This window comes from Myxocyprinus asiaticus, chromosome 32 (assembly GCF_019703515.2).
Source record: "Myxocyprinus asiaticus isolate MX2 ecotype Aquarium Trade chromosome 32, UBuf_Myxa_2, whole genome shotgun sequence".
In the NCBI taxonomy this organism is placed as follows: Eukaryota; Metazoa; Chordata; class Actinopteri; order Cypriniformes; family Catostomidae; genus Myxocyprinus; species Myxocyprinus asiaticus.
This window is the reverse complement of record NC_059375.1, coordinates 13,773,187-13,790,755: the sequence shown is the minus strand read 5'-3', so window position 1 is coordinate 13,790,755 and position 17,569 is coordinate 13,773,187. Positions and strand designations below refer to the sequence as shown.

Below are 17,569 nucleotides of genomic sequence, written 5' to 3'. Positions count from 1 at the left end.
AATAATTCACATTGAACATGGAATCATACAAAAATTGAGGGATAATGTACAGTCAGCTAGTCATTATCGCAAAATGAACCGAAAAGGTGATCAGGACCACAATGTGAAGTGGAAGATTCTTGTATGACCTTGAAGGGGTTTATTCTGTGATAATGAATGGCTAAATGTACATAATCCTGCTTATTACACAGCTACATACCAAATAAATGGACATAAAATATGGTTTTAAGTTATGATTGAAGAAAGCATGCACAAAGTGACATGAGAGACATGAAACTAGCACAGCTACAGTAGGTACTCAACCAGAATGAGCCTTATTATCACGGAGATTAACACGGTGGTAAAACTTTACATTCTCAAGTGAGACTCGTTCACAAAATCACCGCCAGAGGCGCAAAGGGACACTTTTGGCACTATACTTTAATGTGAAGAAGAGTTATTACGATTAACATTGTTAATATTATTATTTGCATTGTATTTTTACATTTTGATGTTTAGAAGGCGATCTAACAATGCAAACTGAATGGCAGCATTAAAGTTATAGCTTAGTTAGCTCAGTTGGTACATAGAAAACAATGCTAGAATGTCAGCCTTTTTCAATGAATGAAAACTGTTGCTTCATATATAGTAGTTAGTTAATTGTCTTCCTAAAAAAATGTTTAATACATTGTAAACATTCATCATTTTATTTGTTAGCCCTACTGAAAACAACAACAACAACACATTTAATGAATGGCATTAACCCTTGTTATAATAGAGGGGTTCAATTGAAACCCGGCTCATAAGCGTAATGAAATATATATGTGCTCATTATGTTGTTATTAAATGTGATATGCCTTTAAAGTTACAGAGGATGGTGTAGAGTAAAGAAAAATTCAAGTTCTTTGAATAAACACATGTGGACTCATAGCTTATGGGCTGTGTGCTTGGCTCTCGTGCAACAGGTCCCAGGTTCAAAACTCACTTTTCTTATCTTATTGTTTGTTTGTCTGTTTGGATACATGTGGAAGGTAAAATACATCCATGCAAAATTACTTCAGACAGTGCAATGGACAGGATACGATGTCACACTCGAGAGCTTCTGATTTTAATAAATAATAAATCACAAATACAAAATAATATTATATTCAAAATGTTAAAATATACCATCTACTCACTTCCCTGCACAATAAAAACACACAGCTTTGAAATATGAATTCTTTGTATTGAACCAAGAGGTCAGTGTGTGAAGCTTTGATCTTCTATTGGTCACAAGTCTTCTCGTCATACCGTACAAACAGATTTTTGATTTTGGAACATTTTTTCACATGAGCTTGCGTTTCCGGCATCCTGCGTTGGGATGCATGTGAATAGGAGTGAATGGAGAGCGAAATGATGTGTGAGCGCAGCTTCAGTCCACTTTTGGTAGACACTGTTGTATTTTGGAACCCAGCCAACCTAAAAATTATATTGTGGTACTATAATATTGATACAATAGTGTTATTCTTGTTATTAATAATATTATCATAATATTAGGCCATTATTAGGGGTGTGCCAGGGTGGTCGACTAATCAACAAGTAGTCTAACAACTGACTAGTCGATTAGTGGCGCCGACTAGTAACATAAATATTTTGAGTGGTGGTATTTTTAATTGGAGACGCAATTCTCAAATTAAATGAGAGACTCCACTTCTCGGAGAACATTTTTGCGTGATGATAGCTTGCAGTGTTGAACAGTGACTAACAGTCTCTTTAATGCTTTAGGTTTAGTCCTTTTATGCACCACTGCTGTTACAGCCATCAAAGTGCCACTTCAACAATACCTCACAAGATAATCACTGATGGATGTTAAATCCTCTACTGTGAGTTATGTTCCCATATTTGTGAGGTGTTATGAAGAGATTAAAGTCTTTTGCTGATTCTGTCTGACACTACTTAAGTAAAGAGTTGCAGTAAAAAAGGTTTAAACTGCTTGATGTTGTGTACCCGCAATCTTACAGTTCTGCGCTTTTGAATGTAGCGATAATCACCCTGACGCACTCCGGCAGAGGTGGACAGTAACGAAATCCATTTACTTGAGTACTGTACTTAAGTACACTGTTTGAGTATCTGTACTTTACTTGAGTATTATTTTTATGGAAACTTGTGACTTTAACTTCACTACATTTGAAAGACATACAGGTATATCGTACTTTTCACTCCACTACATTGCTATCAAGGTCCTCAAGTAGAAAGTCGTTACTAAATAGCAGCTTTGAAAATCAGTGGATGATTTTTTTTCTCTTCTCTAAAACGTGATTGTTTTTTTGCAGGTGACAGACAGCCTATCAATAATCACTCATGTAGGGTCACGTGCCGTGAAGTTCAATGATTTCCCAGCATTTTTTGAACACTGATCAGTTGGCAAAATGGAAGACGGCGGTTCCTCGGCACAGTGCTGCACCCATGGCCATACTTAGAAAATATGTTTTCTGAAAATGTTAAAGATTCGTTTCGTTTTAAATATTTGCTTTGTTTGCCTAAAACGAACCATATCACAGCCTTCAAAAACTCGCTGTCCAACCTGCGGAAGCATATTGAGGTATGTAAACTTTCAATTTCTTTTGAAAGCTTGAAATTATTTGTGCTTTAGAGCTAAAGTTTCAGTATGAAGTATGGTCGGTCAAATTATTTTTTATGGATTTGCCCGGCAAGTTGCCATAGCCTTGTGGATACACCACTAATAGGTAAGGTTCGACAATGATGTTAGTTAGCATGCAAAAGCGTGAATTCAAATGTAAATGAGCTTAAGAGTTAAATACGTTAATATCTTGCTAATTTTGTTGTTTTTTTGTTGTTGTTGTTGTTACCTTGCATAATTACTATAGTTATGATTAAATCATAAAAAGATCGCGATCTCGATTCAAACACCCACACGATCTCTTTCCTAAATGATAACTGTGATTCGCCTGTCTATTAAACCTTTGACAAAAATCATACCGGAACATTCAAATCTGTGTTGGTACTGCCGCTGAGCCAGAGAGAGCAGTTATCATGTATACATATGAAACAGCTTCATAAACAGTCTTTTCTACCACACAGTATCATTATTTCTTTCTGCGTTACAAATATATAAATTATCACAGAAATACTGGGATAAAAGTTTACAGTTCGCATGTAAACACTGATGTCTACGATCAAAATAGGGCAAACACCTTTTGAAAGTAACTTGACTCTTGAAATAATGATTGTACCGATTACATTGTCATTGAATCATTCATTCAAGAGATTCGTTCAAAAATGCTGATTCATCCAGTAATGAAACAAGTGAAGTATTTGAGTGAGTCATTGAATCATTCAAACAGATTTTTCTTTAATTATTCATTCAAATCAATTAAACATTTTTAAATAGACTGCAGCAATTCATATTTTGGCAGAACCTCTAGTAAATTACATGTTATTTTCTTTAGTTGACGTTCAGAATCATGGGAGAATCATGATCTTTATTTGAAACAAAAACATTGTGATTCTCAGTTTATCCAGAACTTAGTCAGTGTATTCAGTAGGTTATTGTAAGTATTTCATACAACAATGCAACAATAAAACAATGTGTTGACATAAAAAAGGAAATGTACTTTTGATACTTAAGTACTTTTAAAACCAAGTACTTCTGTACTTTTACTTAAGTAAAAATCTGTCTTTACAATTTTCACTTGTAATGGAGTAATATTTGACCAGTAGTATCTGTACTTTCACTCAAGTAATGGAGTTGTGTACTTTGTCCACCTCTGCACTCCGGTTGCATTTAAGTGCGTCATTCTGCGTTCAGGATGCGCATAAATTGTTTTGTGCGACTCTGTATCGGATCCTTCCTTATTTCTTACTTTTCTTACTTTCTTGTTATAGTTATTAAGCCAATTTATTTGTTGAATATCCTTTAGTTACCATGTTGAAGTGCTGCGTTAAGCATCCGTATATCCCTCTGAAACACCTTTGATTGGGGTCACATGAACATAACGGAGTCTAAATATACTTTTAAGGGTTCCTTAACACAGACTATTCGATTATGAAAATTGGCAGTTTTGCACATCCCTAATTATTATGTAATATTCGCAACAGGCCAAGTCACTACTGTAACTCAAATCCTGTGTGAACACATCACAGGTCTGCACTTTTCTGTGAGGGATATTTCTGGATTTTTGAAAGGAAAGTTGTGTTATTTTCAGTTCAGTTGTTATTTATGACAGCTACACCATATTCCACAGTGCTCAGAGCTTCTCCCAAAATGATGTCTTATTGTGAATGCATCAGATGGAATAGAAAGTTTTCTCCAAAAAAAAGAATCACTTTGAAATTGATTTTAGGTTGGTTATCTGTGTGCTTTGCCTATATGTGACAAGATAGCCTTGTTCTGAGATAATATTTTGAAATTGAGTTTGAGTATGTGAATAAGTGTGTGTGCGCTAGCGTGTTTGTGTGTGTGCAATGCCACAGTGTGCAATGCACACTCATGGGCAATCAGGATCTGTATGGTGTGAGACATGCAGTGAGACTAGAAAACAAGCAATTACAGCAGCTGTAGAAGGGAATTACTGACGTTCCATTCTCACGATTGCCTTCCAGTACACTACAGTAAAGCTGAGTCAGGTTGAGCTGCTCTTATTGGACTAGATAGACCCTCATTACACAGTCAAAATAAATACAAATACAACAGAAATTAGTCCAGCCAGGGAACACAGCCTGGCCTAGTTTACCTTGAGTTTCACCAAAAAAATGAAAATTCTGTCATCGTTTACTCTTTCTCATGCTGTTCCAAACCTGAGTGACTTTTGTTCTTATGTGGAACAGGTAGAACGCACAGGCTGTTCTTTTAAAGACAATGAAAGTGATTGGGGACGGACTGTCAAGCTCCAAAATAATAAAATGAAAAAGCACCATAAAATTGTACAAATGACTCATGCGCTATATTCTAAGTATTCTGAAGTCGCTCTCAACCCTGTAAAATAAAAAATAAAAATAAATAAATATCTTAACACGCTTAAAACACAACACAACAACTTGAGAACCAAAAAGAAATCTAACAAATGTCAGTGAAGTTTATGCTAAAAACAAATAAACAAACAAAAACGTATGAAAGAAAAGGGAAAGTACTTCAAAAGGGAAAGTTTATTTTTCTTAACTCATTGGAAAATAGTTTTTTATTCTTGTTTTGAGCAAAAACCTCAATAAATGTGGCTAGATTTCTCTCAAAACTTAATATCTTATGTAATTTTGCTTCTCAACTAAATGTATCTTGTTTTAAAGTTTTTTTTTTTAACTGGAAAACAAGATAAAAATACAAGACCATTTTTTTTCAGTGAAATCATATTTGTGTTCATGTACATTCAAACATGGCGGTTCATCATGCGTCACATCATTGGTTCTCATGCGTCTCATCAATGAAGTCCAATCTGACATGATGCGGCTTGAGCCATCTTGAATGTATGCGAAATTTAACGATGATTTCATTTTGGAATAACAATTTAATTTTCAGTTTGTTCCTCCCAAAAAGCTACATATGACTTCAGAATACTTGATGATAATAATATTTAATGGTGCTTGTCATTTTTGGAGCTTGGCAGTCCCAGTCCTCATTCAATTTCAGTGTTTGGAAAACAACATCTAAGACATTCTGCTGTGCATCTCCTTTTGTGTTCCACTGGGGAATAAAAGTCATACAGGTTAGAAACAATGTGAGGTTGTTTTTGGGTGAATAATCCCTTTAAGAACGTTACATCATACCTTTCCCCCATCCTATTGGCTTTCATTTTTTCTTTACATTCTCTTCTAGAAACCTCTAATTAGTACATTATCATGTCTTCAGAATATGTTCAGTATCTCTTTTCAACTACACACAACACAACACCTCTACAACATTACATAATCTACCCTCTAAATACTGCTGCATTTCTATTCACACTTCTTCAGCTCCCCAGTCTCTTTCTCCTCTCTGTGCAGATGAGAAACTGGCAGTGTGCTCGAGGGGTTTGAGCTGGTTAAAGCCTGCAGCTTTGATCTCCTCCACCATGGGAGCTCAGTCAATCCAAAGCCAGCATTCTTCTGCACCCAACTCCCCTCTCCTTTCATTGTATCTTCATTTCTCTGCTTCCATTTCTCACCCATAATCCCTTACCTCACCACTGTCATTTGTTTCCACCATCCTCCTCTTCAATATTTCTCTGTCCTCTCTTTGATTAATTACTTCTTAAATCATTTGGTGTGATAGTATTTCAGTATTCTCTAAGGCCACATCCAGACTACAACAGTTTCGCTTGAAAACGCATTCATTTTGCTACGTTTATGCCTCTCATCCACATTCGTCCTCCAATGAAAACGGAGCGTCTCAAAAATGCACTCCATTACCGCATACTTTGGAAAACTATGATGTTTTTTAAATGAAAATGGATTAGTGTGGATGTGGCCAAATAAATTTTTGTTTGAAAAAATTTCGGCACTTCAACATTTAACCTGAATATCAACATCTGTGAGATGTATTCCATCAGAACTTTTTTAAGGTTAATTGATCTAATTTAGTGTCATTGGAAAGTAGTGATCTGTGATATTCTAATATTAAAAGTTTTTTATGTCTGTTTGTTTACGTAGGATCAGTGGTAATGTATTTAGATCTGTGGAGTAAAAAATGTTTTTATTCTGAAGTGAAATGGTTAAGTTAGACCCTTGGGGAAATTTGAACTTGACCTTCAGAATTGGGGCTAAAGGCCCCCAGTGGCATGTTGTTTCTGGTGTCATTATTACAGTGGCAAGAATAAGTATGTGAACCCTTTGGAATTCCCTGCATTTATGTATAAATTTGTAATTTTGTATAAACATTCACAAAGTGGGTTGGGAAAAAAGTATGTGAACCCCTAGGCTAATGATGTCAACAAAAGCTAATTAGAGTCAGGCATTGACAAATCCGGCATCCAATTAATTAAATGAGATTGGAGGTGAGGGTTATAACTACTTTGACTTATAAAAAGCACTCAAACATTTTGAGTTTGCTATTCACAAGAAGCATCTGCTGATGTGGAATATGCCTCGCAAAAAAGATCTCAGAAGACCTTCGATCAAGAATTGTTGCTCTGCATAAAGCTGGAAAGGTTTACAAAACTATCTCGAAGAGCTTAGATTTTCATCTGTCCACAGTTAGACAAATTGTCTATAAATGGAGACGATTTAGTTCTGTTGCTACTCTCCCTAGAAGTGGCCGTCCAGCCAAGATAACTCAAAGGGCACACCACAGAATGCTCAATGATGTAAAAAAGAACCCAAGCAGTTCTATAAGGAAGAATGGTCCAAAATTCCTTCTGAACGTTGTGCAGGTCTAATCGACAGCTATTGGAAACACTTGGTTGAGGTTATTGCTGCCAAATGAGGAGTGACCAGTTATTAAATCCAAAGGTTCACTTACTTTTTCCACAGCGCTGTGAATGTTTAATGGGATGTGTTCAACAAAAACATGTAAGATTATAATTGTTTGCGTGTTGCTAGCTTAAGCACATTGTGTTTGTCTATAATTGTGACTTTGATGAAGATGAGATCACATTTTGTGATCAATTAATGAAGAATACCAGAAATTCCAAAGGGTTTAAGTACTTTATCTTGACAACGTATTTAATGTAATTATTAATTATTATGTTTCATTTATGGAGTTATTGTTAAATAATTCCATGTTTTAGATGTACATAATATGTATAGATTCATAGGCCTGAACAGTATATAGTTTCTAGAATAATTTTACCTTTCAGATGGATCTCTTTGACTGGGATTTTGTTATTTTATTTGTCTGTAGTTTGTATTCAGTTATTCAATCATTCAACTAAATTGTTGAAATACATACAGTAGTTACATAAAGAAAATAAAGAAAATTCCTTTTTTAGAATGATGTCAGATGTACTGTTTGATGTAACAATTTACTAAAAATAAATGTAAGAACAATATCCATTTCATTTTTACCACATTTCGAGCACATTTTACTCAAATAAAAATAGCTTTAGAAATCTGTCTTTTCAATCTTTCTTTATTTCCCCCTAAACATCTTTCTTAATCTCTGGTTTCTCCAAATAAAAGTGCTGCACTGTTTCACGTCACAACAGTACCTTGTTCTCTCTCCTCTTTTAATCCGATGGGTATCCACAAACACACTTCTGTTTTACTTCAGCTCGCTCAAATAGTATTAGATAAACCCTGCGTTATTTCAGGCTGAGCATAGAAAAGACATCCAGGCGGCCACCATGGAGATTTATCTCATTGTGATTCTTGCCGACTGATGTAAAAGACAAGTTACGATACATGTTTAATGAGAACATCTGCTCCCACAATTACTACCAGCACTGCCCCCACTGAAGAAACAATCACCGCTGTCTGTGACCTAGACCAACTAATGTGCTGAATATATTTCCAGAATTTTGATGTTATTCCTCCTTTGGTTTTAATGGTAGACATTTTGGCAGAATAAAAAGAGTAGCTACTGCATCTTTCAATCACACTGTGTGGTGAAATCACTCAATAAATAAATGCAATTTTTCTGTATTTTAGCAGGTGGGGCTGAGTGCATTCATGAAACACCTCCAATCCAGTTTAACAAATGCGCTGGTATAGTGCAGTGTCATGAGTATTAAAATTGAGTAATTGTCATTCTTTTTAGCATACATACCTCCTTTCTAGGTTTACCTCCTTTCATGAGGTGGTAAATAGATTTCAATCAAATTCAATCACTTTTGGCTTTTTAAAGAGCCGATTCAGGTGTCTGGATCGCAGTGGTGGAGCAATGTTGTTGTCCCTGCAAAATATGCCATGTTAACCTGCAAGATCGAGAATTTTGCAATTCACATGGGGCATTTTTGTGCCTAATTTGCATAATTCCTTTAGCGAAAGGGGAGCTACAACAACACAGACAGCGCATGAAAATAAACCACTAATAAAATAATTCATAAAATCATCAGTGAATTCCCTTTGTATATTTTCCAGGTCGTTTCAAACAGCACGCTGCAGTCAGATTTGCTATACGATTAATGCCGCCACCAGAGTTGGGTGCAACTGCATCATTCATGATTACTAAGCATGAATGCCACCCACTTTCTCTATTAACAAGTAATCTTTTATATCACTTGCCCTTTTGAGAGCCACTTTTCTTTAAGTCATTACTCTCTCTCTCTTATAAACAGCTCTTCTCATAAATACAACAATGCTGATTACTTGGACAATAACACAATCACCTAGCAATGAAGAGGCGCTGTGTTAAGTAAGAGACATATTAACATCATCAGACAGATTTAGCATTTACTTTAGGGAGAAGGCTCATCATTATCATCACCGCCTCTTATCTCCTGTTAACGCCACCCCGGCACTGCATATATAGCTGGAAAACATATAGTCCACGACCTGGACTGCTTTCTTCACTAATTGCAATTTGATGGTGCTGAGTGGCTGTAAGCAAACATACTTGTATGATTGAGTTAAGGTGAAATGGCTTTGAAGAGAGGGAAACGTATTTGTCAAGCTGTAATGGTGTTATTGGATTGGAGTGCATTGACCAGGACATGTTTTAGCAGACTTAAATACATATTTTGTTGTGTGTTTGAGATTTGCCACAGGAAGCTGTTCCCCAAGGAGCGGCAATGTTATGTGAATTGAGTGCCTCAACAGGAAAGCACTATCATGATGATTGATAAAATGAGATGCACAACAATAAACAAAACTCTTTCCGTGAATGTTACATTTTGGAGGCACAATTCCCATGTTCTTTGTTGTGAAAACTGTTAGATAAGTTAACTGTTAAATGTATTATCTAATATAAAATTTAAGGGATAGTTCACCCAAAAATAAAAAATTCTCTCATCATTTAGTCACCCTCATGCCACCTGTGATGTGTATGACTTTCTTTCTTCTGCTGAACACAAATGAAGATTTTTAGAAGAATATCTCAGCTCTGTACGTCCATACAATGCAAGTGAACTTTGAAGCTCCAAAAAGCACATAAAGGAAGCATAAAAGTAATCTATAAGACTCCAGTGGTTTAATCCATATCTTCAGAAGCGATATGATAGGTGTGGGTGGGTGAGAAACAGATCAATATTTAAGTCCTTTTTTACTATAAATCTCCACTTTCACTTTCATTCGCATTCTTTCATCGCCACCAACTGGGCAGGGAGGAGAAGAAAAAAAACATAAATATTTATCTGTTTCTCACCCACACCTTTCATATTGCTTCTGAACAGAAATGGGAATCCTTAGGAATTTAACGATTCAGGTTCCGATTCCGATTCCTCTTAACGATTCCGGTTGCTTAACGGTTCCAGTAACGATTCCAGTAGTTCTTTTAGTACTTTTGAGGAAGAATTATTTGAAAATGAGAAATCCAATTCTTATTGGATTTACTCTCCTCTGCAGTCTGTTGCCAAATGATGAGATCCTTTAAGATTTCAACACAGCAGATGTAACAAATCAAATTTAATACAATTCTTGTAAAAGTTGTGTTTGCTGACTTTTTAGAGACATATATCTAATCCAATAATTGATCCTAACTAGGCTATATCTGGACTGTATCTAAACAAACAAGAAATGTGATGGCATATTTCATTCATTCATTTAAAAAAAAAAAAAAAAAAAAAAAAAAAATATATATATATATATATATATATATATATATATATATATATATATATATATATATATATATATATATATATATCCTTGTATTACAAAACTTGTGTATCTTTAATTAAACACTGTCATATGAACAACCAGTCAGTAAATGCACTGCTTGATTAAAGTCTCACAGGTCTAAAGTCACATGAAATAACAGTAACAGTTCCAGAGACAGTTAAGACTGTGTTCTGTTGTCTAATGTTGTACTTCAAGCTTGTAAGACTTCAATAGTTCTTGTGCAGTTGGACATTCATAACTTGCACATCAGTGTAAGATTAATACTATACCGGACTAGACCAGATGCGCTGTATGTTTCGCACTGTAGATTCAAAAGAACCGGCTCATCTAAATTGTTCTTTTGGGAATCAGACCATACCGGAAGTCTGTTTCGCGCTGTAGATTCAACAGAGCTGGCTCATTAGAGTCAGTTGTTTGTATGTTTTACGCTTTTCAACCAGTAGAGGGCAGCACTGCTGGAAACAATGTAAGAGTATTTCAGTACGGTGTTCCAGCCGCATCGGCGGAACATTCACATAGGGAAACCGTTAACAGAACCGAAAGTCACGAAGATCATCCGATTACGGTATTTTGTAAAGAATGGAACCGGTTCTGATCAAGAACCAGTTTTTGGTTCCCAACCCTACTTCTGAAGATATGTATTTAACCACTGGAGTTAAATACTCCAGTGTGCTTTTTGGACCTTCAAATTTCTGGCCACCATTCACTTGCATTGTATGGACCTACAGAGCTGAAATATTCTTCTAAAATCTTTATTTGTGTTCAACAGAAGAAAGAAAGTCAAACGCATCTGGGATGGCATGAGGGTGAGTAAATGATGAGAGAATTTTCATTTTTGGGTGAACTATCCCTTTAACGTTTACAAAAAAATAGGATTCCTTTAAATTGTGACACCTAAGAAGTAACATAATTGGACTCTTTTTTTAAAGCATGGTGGTAAGTAATCTTCTTCCATTTATTCAATTTTTAAATTTTTTGCTGTACTGATACAAAGTTATTGCAAGAAAAATGATGAAATAAGTATTTTTCTTTAATTTATTGGAAACATGTTTCAATAATTATACACCAACATTTGGTCCCAAACTAGCTAGCTGCTGCTGAGTGTTTAATTTAGGCTAAATTTGCAACTTGGTTACTTAAAATGTTTATTGCTAGAAATCAACAAAAAATTAAAATAAAAAATTAAAATCAGGGATTTTACAGTACATATGTCATATTTTGGTAACATATAAAATGAATAGAAAATAACGGCTCAATTAACATTTGTTTTTTGACTGAGGTTGACGGTGAAATAAGTCATTTCAATTTGTTGAAATAAGTCTAAAAAAAATAATGCTTTTTGTAGTTTTTGTTTCATGCCCTATTTTGTACCCTATCCATGGAAAGTGCCACAAACATCCACAGCCAGAGGTTTAAGGAGGAGGCAGGGCTTAAAACTCACCTGCCACAGAATTTGGGCGGGGCATGAGGTAGAGGGGGGTGGAGTGAGAGGAATAGTGGGCAGAGCTTGGCTCAGGGATCTTGTTGAGGCTGTAGGTGGAGGCGGCCATGTTCTCATCCACGCGGTACAAACTGGAGTCTAGCATGGATCTGTGTGAGTGCCAGAGCTTCAGGCTGCTGCCTCGAGAGCCATCGCTGTGCTTCCCGCTCCTGTCTGCGGGCTCTGAGTAACTGGTCAGGGTGGCTGGAATAGCAATATGCGAAAACAAATGCAGGGTGTCAAAACTGAACATTCCAGCTCATCGAGTCATATCTACAGTGTTTTTTGTGTGAATTTCACACAAAAGAAAATTCAGTTAGAGCAGATAATTTCCCCTGCAACCTGCAAGCGGTTGAATCGAAATATACTGTGTGAACAGTGATTGCAACAATTAAGTTCTTACAGAACTGTTCAAGGTCTTTTTTGTGAGAATCAGTTAGCTTGTCTTTAAGTGCATTATCTTAAGAAATGTGTGATAAAGTTACAGCTTTAATGCAATAAAAAGTCTTCAAGAACTTTTAAAACACATTCACATTAAAAAGACATGATGGAAATGGAGTTTTGGTTGATAAAGGCTGCTATTTTTTCATAACAAATACTATAATTTATTTATATCAAATTTTTTTTTTTTTTTACAAAAAGACTGGCTACACTGACCTAACCACGGTAATGAGAAACCATCCATGGTCTTACCTGTGCTTACATGACACTGCACTTTAAATATAAGGGCAAGTACATAAAGGGCTTTAAAGTAAGGACCTCCAAGACTTCCACAGCAAAATAATGCATGCCCCTATACTTGAAAACCATGAACAAAACTATGCAAGATAAAAAGAAAATGCAACCCATTAAATACATGTTACGTTTTTACTATGTTGGGTTGTCACTTAATGTCCAATGTAAAATATGGGTCCCGAAACAAAACCAGTTGAGAAACACTGCTTTAAAATAAATGCCACTTGGTTTGATATTTTGTTATATAATGATAATGTCATTCATATATTTTTAAGTGTGACAGAACAGACCAGAATTTTCAAATCTCATCTGTGATACTGATATTTTAATACATTTGACAGTCATTTCCTGTCAAGTACTTAAATCTTAGAATTTGAGCCCTGTTCTTAAACAAATTTGCATGAATTTTTTTTTCCTATAAGTGTCCAATGGCACCACTGTATATGTGTACTGTATGTATAATTCAGTGTATCTTTATTTTTAAGAGAATATTCATGTGAAAGTGTGTCTGTCACTCACCGATAATGCCACTGTCTCTGCTCTCAAGGGTGGATGTGGGACTGGTGACAGCCTGTCCCGGAGCAGCTGGAGGGAGTGTGGAGCAGGGACTGCAGGCGGGCGGAGAAGCGGTACTGCTGGTCAGAGTGGAACACGGAGTCATCCTCCCACTGGCTCCTAAACCCTGCACAAAAAAAACCTTTGCTCTCAGTGCGTGCCTTTGTTTTTACTGTACCAATTCATCTCTATCAGCACAGGAAGTCCACAGGCTTGCAGCAGGAAGCCCTCTCTCTCCTCCCCATCTGCTGGTTGCTGAAAGACGGGGCTACTGTGGTGCTATGTGGCAGGCTTAGCTGGTGTCAGTTCAGGTTAGGCGGGCACTCAGGCCCCAGGCAGGACATGATGAAGCATGACATGGCTAATCTGCCCACTCCCACGATTAACATCAAACATCACAACAGGCAATGCACCTCACCTTTTAAACACTCACAACTGCTTAAGGTCAAAGAGACAGTATACACACACACACGCACACACAGATCTCTGGAGTACCAAGAAAGATACTCTTGCAATCTAGTTCTCTCTGCAGTTTTTCTACGAATGAGTCACACCTGCTTATTGTAAAAAAAAAAAATGTGTGCACATTTAGTACACTTACATGTGTAGTTATAATGGAGCTACAGCAGGTTTTTGTGTAGTCGAGCTACAGTCTTTTTCTGTCTGTCCAAGTATACAGTGGCAAGACAAAATATGTGAATCCTTTGGAATTAGCTGGTTTTCTGCATTAATTGGTCATTAAATGTTATCTTATCTTCATCAAAGTCATAAGCACAGACAAACAACAATATACTTAAGCTAACAACACACAAACAATTATAATGTCTTTATTTAACACATCCCGTTAAATGTTCACAGTGCTATGGAAAAAATGAACGAACCCCTAGGCTAATGACGTCAACAAAAGCTAATTAGAGTCAGGAGTTGGCAAACATGGCATCCAAATAAATAAAACAAGATTGGAGGTGTTGGTTAGAGCTAGTTTGACTTTGCATAAAGTTGCAAAGGGTAACAAAGTTATCTTAAAGAGCTTAGATATTCATCTGTCTACAGTTAGACAAATTGTCTATAAATGGAGACGATTTAGTACTGTGGCTACTCTCCCTAGAAGTGGCTGTCCAGCAAAGATGACTCAAAGGGCACACTGCAGAATACTTAATGAGGTAAAAAAGAACCTTAAAGTGACCGCTTAAGACTTGAAGAAATCACTGGAACTGGTTAACATCTCTGTTCATTAGTCTACTATACAGAAAACATTAAACAGGCATTTTGTCCATGGCAGGACACCACGAAGGAAGCCGCTGCTTTCTAACAAAAACATTGCTTCGCACTTGAAGTTTCCCAAAGACCACCTTGACACTCCACAAAACTACTGCGAGAATGTTTTAAGGAGTAATGAATCAAAGGTTGAATTGTTTGGAAAGAAAATGCAGCACTACGTATGGCATAAAAAAGGGCACTGCATGCCAACTTGAAAACATCATCTCAACGGTGAAGTACCGTGGAAGGAGCATCATGATTTGGGGCTGCTTTGCTGCTTTGGGGCCTGGACTGCTTGCCATCATCGAGGTAAAAATTAATTCCCAAGTTTTTCAAGATATCTTACAGGATAATGTCAAGGTGGCTGTGCGCCAGCTGAAGCTCAGTAGAAGTTGGGTGATGCAACAGGACAATGACCTTAAACATCGAAGTAAATCCACTACAGAATGGCTTAAAAAAAAGAAAATCCACCTTTTGGAGTGGCCCAGTCAGAGCCTAGACCTTAACCAATAGAGATGCTTTGGAATGACCTCAAGAGAGCCATTCACACCAGACATCCTAAGAATATGGCTGAGCTGAAGCAGTTCTGTAAGGAAGAATGGTCCAAAATTCCTTCTGAACATTGTGCAGGTCTAATCCACAGCTACCGGAAATGCTTGATTGAGGGTATTGGTGACAAAGGAGGTTTGACCAGTTATTAAATCCAAGAGTTCACTTACTTTTTCCACAGCCCTGTTATTGTTTAATGAGATGTGTTCAATAAAGACATGAAATATTATCATTGTTTGTGTGTTGTTAGCTTAAGCACATTGTGTTTGTCTATACTTGTGACTTTGATGAAGATGAGATTAATGCAGAATACCAGCTAATGTATGAAGGGTTCACATACTTTTTCTTGCCACTGTACATGACACAATGCATAGTCAAATATTTAAGGTTGCGCATCTCCTCAGCAATTTCAGCATTACAGACTTGACCTTTGCGATCTAAACTTGAAATTTAACTTCTCATACAAATTATTCATGACCAGATTTTAGACTATTTGTAAGCTATAACCGTAAACCCATACAGATAGAGTCTAGTTTAGATCCAGAAATGAACTTGTGTTACAGACGTAACAAAAATGGCCATGGAAAAAAACATCCAAAACACTTTTAAACCTGCAGAATTTGACCTGTGAGAAATTGATTGAATTAAGACTAAAATCGCAACATTGCCTTGTCCGACAACCGCAAAAAGTTGTTTTCAAATATAGTCTGCATTCACCGCTTCAGTCAGAGCAATATTACATGATAAATGTTTATCATTTGCAATTGAAATTGCCAAGTTTGTAAAATGATCCCTTTTCAAATGTTGGCTAAACTTGAAACACATCACAGATCAAATCAATAGTCAGGTTTGTGATTCCCCCATTGATAGCGTCCGTAACCATATTTCTTCATCATATTGAACACAATGCAGAGGCCAGTCATGTTCTGATTAGCACGAATGCATGGTGGACGAAGCCGAGCTACAATTGCATTATCTTGGTCTGTTAGTCCAACTTCACAAAAATTGGATTGGTAGGACTAAAGAGTTTACATGAAAATGTAAAAAGACGAATTATTGTTTTAGTTCAACTGAAATCAAACTTTTAAAATGCATGTAAATGTACTAACTGTCTGCATTGTTATGGCACACGATTCAATAAAGGAATTACGCAAATCAAGAAACGCTGCTGACGTGCCCAAAAACTCTGTACTGAACACACTTTGCACAGTGCAATTCCCATTCTTGCGGGTTGGTTCTAAATGCTAGGTTGTATTTTGCTGGTACTGTACAGCATGTTTAGTGAATTGCCCCTATATTTTCAAATCTGTGATTTTAGACATGGTGCTACTGCTAACTCATTGTCTCACAAGAATAAGACCAACTTTATCACTACTACACCAACGTAATGAGTGCAACAAGCATCTAATTAGATAAATCCCATAGAACAGGCAAGTTGCTCTATGGAGGACTCAAAGGTAACTAACAAATCTCTGCTGCAGAGTTTCTGCTGCAGAGTAGAGGAATCACTTAGACTTGTGACGAAGCTCAACACTGCAAGCAAACATGGGGAAAAGACAACGACTGCATTCTAAAAAATGCTGTATCTACAGATTGGAATAGCAAAGTAGCAGTATTTATGTAATTCCCTAATTAGAGGTACACTCATTTGAATTCCAAATGTGGCCTCTTCACTGCAAGAGTGAAAGATATTTTTGAATAAAGCTGACACTTCAAATAACTGTGGTTTGAATATGAAATGTGTGGAACCCAAATTTTTGGCTTTAAAGTTCTTCTGAAGTGAATCTCACATAATCTGTCAAGATCATGTCCGGGCTATATTTTAGCACAAAATCAAACGAAGGAAATAGGAAATAAGAAAAATAAGAACAAGACTATTTTAAGGACCATTGAGATTTTTTACACTGTGACATTATTTTCATGACAATTAAACACATTTACTCACCTATACTCATTACAACAATGCAATATATATATATATATATTAAAGATACTATAATAATATTAAAAAATAAAACATTTATACATCATAGTTTTTGTTCTGATGCCTTTAATTATGCTGATTCTAATAAATAAAAAACATTGTATTACAGTAATTTTTACTGTAATGAAGTAAAAACTTGTATTACAGTAAGGAGAATCTAATAAGAATCACCACTGAGAATAAAAAAAAAATGTTTGACGCAGCATCACACAAAAACATTATTCTCAGATACCGATGTCATTGTAATAATTTGCAATTTGCCATCATTAATTTATTCCACTAATGAAAGCGTCAAATTACAGGAATTATAGAGATAAACTGAACACAACAATATTTGGCTG

At 36.2% G+C, this 17,569-nt stretch overlaps 1 protein-coding gene across 4 annotated transcripts in view; it reads right to left on the bottom strand.

Moving 5' to 3' along the window:
- Positions 1 to 17,569, bottom strand: part of LOC127422777 (protein TANC2-like) — a 173,853-nt gene that overhangs the window by 38,212 nt on the left and 118,072 nt on the right. For all 4 annotated transcript variants that reach the window (XM_051666527.1, XM_051666528.1, XM_051666529.1 and 1 more), the window contains exons 6-7: positions 13,400 to 13,562; positions 12,107 to 12,349 (exon numbers count right to left, since the gene is read on the bottom strand). In XM_051666527.1, coding sequence (XP_051522487.1) covers positions 12,107 to 12,349; positions 13,400 to 13,562 — 406 coding nt within the window. The remainder of the gene's footprint in view (positions 1 to 12,106; positions 12,350 to 13,399; positions 13,563 to 17,569) is intronic.